The sequence below is a fragment of the Ipomoea triloba genome, chromosome 1 (assembly GCF_003576645.1).
Source record: "Ipomoea triloba cultivar NCNSP0323 chromosome 1, ASM357664v1".
Classification (NCBI taxonomy): domain Eukaryota; kingdom Viridiplantae; phylum Streptophyta; class Magnoliopsida; order Solanales; family Convolvulaceae; genus Ipomoea; species Ipomoea triloba.
Window position 1 is genome coordinate 14,996,235 of NC_044916.1, and position 6,199 is coordinate 15,002,433.

General features: G+C 41.9%; 1 protein-coding gene across 1 annotated transcript; it reads right to left on the bottom strand.

Annotated features, from left to right (window-relative positions):
* Positions 1-1,397: 1,397 nt before the first annotated feature.
* LOC116000596 lies at positions 1,398-2,658 on the bottom strand. The gene is made up of 2 exons (XM_031240631.1): positions 1,491-2,658; positions 1,398-1,402 (listed from the first exon to the last, which is right to left on the bottom strand). The coding sequence occupies exons 1-2, from the start codon at positions 2,656-2,658 to the stop codon at positions 1,398-1,400; spliced, it is 1,173 nt and encodes a 390-aa protein (XP_031096491.1).
* Between the last annotated feature and the right edge of the window lie 3,541 nt (positions 2,659-6,199).

Genomic DNA, 6,199 nt, shown 5'->3' on the forward strand with positions numbered 1-6,199 from the left:
ATCCGTGTACAACTCGTAACCTTCCGCTCCAACAGGTAAGGTCAATATTGGAGCAGTCGTCAATCTCGTCTTAAGTTCTTGGAATGCCTGTTCACATTCTTCACTCCAACTATACTTGGTCGTTTTCTTGAGCAGGTTTGTCAACGGCTTTGCTATCCTTGAGAAGTCCTGAACAAATCTTCGGTAATAACCCGCCAAACCTAAGAAACTACGGACTTCCTTAACTGATTTGGGTGCTTCCCATTCAAGTACAGCTTGTATCTTAGCTGGGTCCACTGCTATCCCTTCTTGGGTGATTACGTGTCCAAGAAAAGCAACTTCTCTTTTCCAAAATTCACACTTTGACAATTTCGCAAAAAGTTTCTTTTCCCTTAGTGTTTGTAACACTGTCCGAAGATGTCCCTTGTGATCCTCCGGTGTCTCAGAGTAGACCAAGATGTCATCTATGAAGGCGACGACGAATTTATCCAAATAGGGAAGGAAAATTCGGTTCATCAGGTCCATAAAGGTTCCTGGGGCGTTAGTCACTCCGAATGGCATAACCGTGAATTCATAGTGCCCATATCTCGTCCGAAATGCTGTCTTAGGCACATCCCCCTTCGCGACTCGCACTTGATGATACCCTGACCGTAAGTCAATCTTTGAAAACACTCCCGCTCCTTTCAACTGATCGAATAGATCATCGATCCTAGGCAACGGGTACTTGTTCTTTACTGTGACTCGGTTTAGTTCCCTGTAATCGATGCACAGTCTAAGACTCCCATCCTTCTTCTTAACGAACAGTACCGGTGCACCCCAAGGCGATACGCTTGGTCTGATAAATCCTTTCTCCAGTAATTCCGCCAATTGTGCCTTTAGTTCCTCCATCTCTTTCGGTGCCATTCGATAAGGCGCTTTCGAGGTAGGTGAGGTTCCTGGTACGAGATCAAGGGTGAATTCCAGCTCTCTTTCCGGTGGCATTTCTGTGAGATCGTCGGGGAACACGTCAGGAAATTCGCGTACAACTGGGATTCGATCGATTTCGAGTTCTTCTGGTTCGGAATCTTGCACCAAACAGAGGTATACTTCACATCCCTGGTGCATATACTGCTTCAGTTTCTGCGCTGTCAACAACCTGGATTCGTGTTGCTTGTCAATCCCTCGGTAGGATATTCTCCTCCCTTCTGGTCCTCGTAACACAATCTTCCGCTCATCACACACTATCCGAGCTTTATACTTATCCAACCAATCCATTCCGAGTACTACATCAATGCCCTCAAGTTCAAAACGAACGAGATTTCCGGGACAGTTAGTTCCAGCTATTTCTATCGCAATGTTATCATAACCATTTCTACAGGCTACTACTATTCCCGAAGCAGTTTTGACATTTAGATCTAGCTCAATAGTAGGCCTTAATTTCAGTCTATCAGCAAATGCAGATGATATAAATGAATTGGTAGCTCCTGTATCAAATAACACTATTCCAGGTACTGAGTTTATGGGAAATGTACCAGTTACGGCGTCGTTAGCCTGGGCCTGAGTGCTATTGACGACGTAAATTCTGCCTTGGTTTCCCGTGCTACTTTCTCCCATCACTTGCTTCCCTTTGTGGTTGGAACCAGATGCGACGTTTGTTGGTCCTCCCGGATTTGTTGACTGAGAGTTGGCCATTCTGTTTCCTATCTCTGCGGGTCTCTGACCAGTATTCCCATTAAATCTTCTCCCTTGGTTCACGTTCTGTAGGAGTTTTTGAGGACTGTCTACCCGACTCTGGCACTCAAAGGACTTGTGCCCAGAAAGACCGCATGTGAAGCACTTAATCCTCACTCCTTGGCAATTCACTCCTGGATGATTCCTTCCACATCTTGAACAAGTAAAACGGTTTCCTTCGTTAATTCTTTCCCTTCCTCTTCCTGATATTAGGTTGGAGCCACCTTGGTTCACTCTCTTGTTTCCCAGTGCGGATTTCTGTGACTTGTCATCGGCCTTTCTTTTATTTCGGCCATAAACTTCTTGTTGATCTAGGTACACCTGGTAATGGTCCGAGGCTCTATCGTACGCCTCCTTCAAGGTAGAGCACATGAATGGCGCAATCGCCCTCCTTACATCCCAGTCCAATCCTCGAACAAACCTTCGTGCCTTACTTGCTTCATTAGGTACAATCTCCTGAGCGAAACGCATTAGTTCCACGTACTGGTCATGATATTCTTCGATTGTTGCTCCCTTCTGTTTTAGCCGTAGAAATTCCTCGCATTTAATCCCTCTAATACGCTCGGTGTAGAACTGTCCCCTCAGTTCCTCCTTGAATTCTTCCCAACCAAACTCTGGGTCTTGTAGAATATCAGGTCCTTCTGATGTCCACCAGTTGTCTGCAGCTTTCGTTAAATAATAGACCGCGGAAGGTACTCGTTGATTTGCAGGGCAATCCACTGCGTTGAGCAGTTTGTCAAACGTCCGGATCCACTCCTCTAAAATAACCGGATCTTTTTCTCCCGCATAGTGTGGTGGTTGTCGGCTTGCTATCGCCTTCGCATAATCGACTCGTGGTTGTCCTTGGTTCCGGTTCTGGGTTTGCTGAGCCATCATGAACTCAGCCATTCGCTCCATCGCTTGGGCCATACGATCAATTGCAGAGACGTTCTCGTTGCTACTGGTAGGCATGTTGCGTCTTGGAGGCATTTTCACTGGACGATAGATCCAAATTAGTATCCGAAGTATAAGAGTCCTCAAGGGTTAGCTAGTTAGGCAGTCAGTATAGCACCTACTTAAGTCCTATACAACGTCCCCTAACATTCACTTTATCATACCCGCTAAGCAGGGGTTTCTACCTCAGCATAGGGATAATTAACGCATTACGCTAGCCAGCTTACTCACAATAATCCCATGCAAGGATTAACACATGCAAGAAATCACAAACATTGATCATATTATTCAACAACCAGAATCGTAAGATTCTATAGAGTAAAAGTAAAATACCCCCTTTTATGCTGCCGGACTTTCGTTCCAACTCTGCTCCAAAGCTTATGCTCATGATACCGTAACAACGACTTAGGTTAATCTCTACGAACCTAAGCTGACTTGAAACTTGAACTCAACCTAGGCTCGGACTTAGGCTTCTATCTAATTCCCGAAGGTTCAACCTAGGCTCTGATACCAACTTGTAACACCCCGGCTCGGCTATACCGTACATCCGGAGTAGTTACCGCCACACCTAGACTAAACCCAGCCAAGACCAGACAGAGTTCACTCTAGGTGCACAGGCTAACAAGAAAACTATTTCACATCATCATCATCATTACCCAACATATCTTCATACATATATATATAGGTGAGCAAAAGGGGTAGCTACACTAACTACCAGAATATATACAAGAGTTTAATTACAACTTACTAGCCAGCTAAGTTCATCATGGCTACAAAAGATACATGTACACAAAAAAAGGGTTCCTCCCATAACCTTTCTAATCAGTCATCCTCTTCTAAGGGGCGGTACTCCGGTTCGGAGTACGTCCCCCATACAAGATGCCAGTTGCCCGCAACCCAGGTGAGATGATCCAGGAAGTAACTAGGAGTGTACATCATGGACCACTCATCCCAATGTTCCGAAGGAGCGAGATTCCACGGACAGGGATAAAAGACAACAAATTCTAAGGGATCACTCCCTTCCAACACCTCTACCGGAAAAGACCCAAACCTAGACCTGGCCCCATCCAGAAAATTTGGCTGGCTACTGCGAACCGGGATACGAGAGGGTGTAGTTGGGTAAGTCGGAGGAGGACTATACGGTGGGGAAGGAATAGCAGGAACATAAGCCGGAGCTGGAGAGTCAGGAGCGAATCCAGGAGCATACGGGTCGACATCAACTAAGTACTGTACATAATCATCATGATCGTAGATAGGGAACTCCAACTCGGAAGGATCCGAGTCAGGTGGGCTACACGAGCCTACCCTAGACATCTGTTAAGAACACAACGAAGTGTAGTTAGCACGACGGCTAAGTAAGGAAATCCATTTGTCACTTCAAAGTAGACAAAGGTTTGAAAACATAGATAATCTAAAAGCTTTATAAAGTTTTACCATGATTTGAAAATCTGCCTGTAACGAAACGATTTATAGATAGTATAATAGCGTATAAACGTTAAATCATATAAAGCTTTTCTCAAATAAGAATGAAGTCATAACTTGCCACTCAAAATAATTTTCATGCCCTTTTCAGACAAGTTTGCAAAATTTCACATTTCCAGGAATTTCATCATTTGCAAATAGAACCGCAGCTCTAATATTTATAATAATCTGAACCGCAGCTCAGAGTAACAACAATTTTCATACTGCATATAGAACCGCAGCTCTATAATAATCTGAACCGCAGCCCAGAATAACAATAATTTTCATACTCAAAAATTTTCCACTTAGTTTCCCCTGAGTAAGCACTTTGAACATTTCTCAATTCTCCTTCTCAAACCTTGGGCAGTGGCATTTCCCTGCCTTCCCGTCGGTCTCCTTATCCCAACCTAGGGCCATGGCACTCCAGCCCTCCCATAGGTCCAACCTTATTCCAACCCCGGGCCGTGGCGTTTAAGCCTTCCCGAAGGTCCCCACCTTATTCCAGAAACTAAGGGTTTGAAAACATTTTTCTTTTTCTTTCCTGGAATCAATTAGTATTTTCAAAATAATTTATTTCATCCAAATATGGTTGTGACATCCCAAAATTTCGTCACTAGTTTTGTTACAAAAAAAATATTTTTGTCAAAATTGATTTTGACAGTTTCTGTCCAGAAATTACAGTTTTGCGCAGTCCGAAAGATTGAGCCGGTAAAAATAGTTCCCGAACTCTTTTTCACTTGAAATTTTTATGGTAGAACCCTAACTCATAGTACTTGATGTTCATAAAAAGTTTTGGTCACCTAGGTTCACGAATTTACACAGAAAATTCCATTTTTGCCCTTGGCAGTGCGCTGTCCAGCATTTTTCCTTCTCTGGACCAGTTTTAGGAAAAATTCCGAAAACCATACTTATACTACTCCAAAACTTATAAAAGTTTATATGCGGCTTCTACACTTATAGAACTACATGTATAAAAAACATTGGACCAAAATAATTTACCGATTTTTCCCAGAAATTCACGGAAGTTACTGACAGAAATCTGTCCTGATTTCCTTTCTCTATTTCCACAAGTATAAGCTTATATAGACATAAATACAACATATCCAAGCATATCCAAGCTATGAACTTGTATACGAAAATATTCCCAAAGCTCCAAAAACACCATATTTCAACTAAAATCAATTATCCAAATTCAAGTGACTAATTCCAACTTAAGGGAATTCCTTACCTCACAAGTGTGTAATATCACCGTAAAAGTAGTCTTGAACCTTTATCCCCAAGTTTCACCGAAAAACCCTAGGGTCAAAATCAACACCATAACAACAAATATAAAGAAACTATACTTAGATTCCATGATCTAGGAAGGAATACAAAGCTTTCTACCGAATAATATTGAAATCTTACCGAACAAATTGGAGAGTTGTGTACAAGCTTGGCTATGGTTTTAATGGAGGAAAATGGTGGAAGTCACCTCTCTTTCTCTCTTTTGAAATTCGGCCAAGGAAGAAGAAGAAGAAGAACAAATGGAATAAATTGGCTTTGGGTATTCTTCCTTTTGAGGTAAGATGTTTTTATGGGGAAAAAAAAAATAGAATAAAATAATGAAGTATTTTCAAACTTATCAGTTGGGGTCCAAACAGATAAAGTTTTGGTAGAAAATAATCTGGATAGAATAATTCTCGAAACCAAAAATTTATTCCAGACTAACCCTCAAAATTGGGCTAGGTTCGGTACACCGCGAAATTTTAGCGATGTACGATCAAAATAAATTTTCGCTGCTATGGGCTGATTTAATTGAATAGAAAGTTCAAGAATAATAATATGGTGTCTAATAATCCATTTCCTAGGATAATCGGGTCCGAATACCAGCTTCTAAAATTTTACGGTTCGTGACCGGCACGAACGATCGCAACTTAATAACAACTATACTTCCTTAAAAAAAATTATTTTGAAGCATCGGTCACTTATCTTATGAATATCATAGCTTAAAGACATATTTTCTGAACCTCAAACTTATCGAAATAGACGAGGGGTTACATCACCCTCAAGTCTGTCTCCTTTTAGAACTTGAAAAAGTTATTTGCCCGTTGTGAAAATTCAAACTTGAACGTTCACT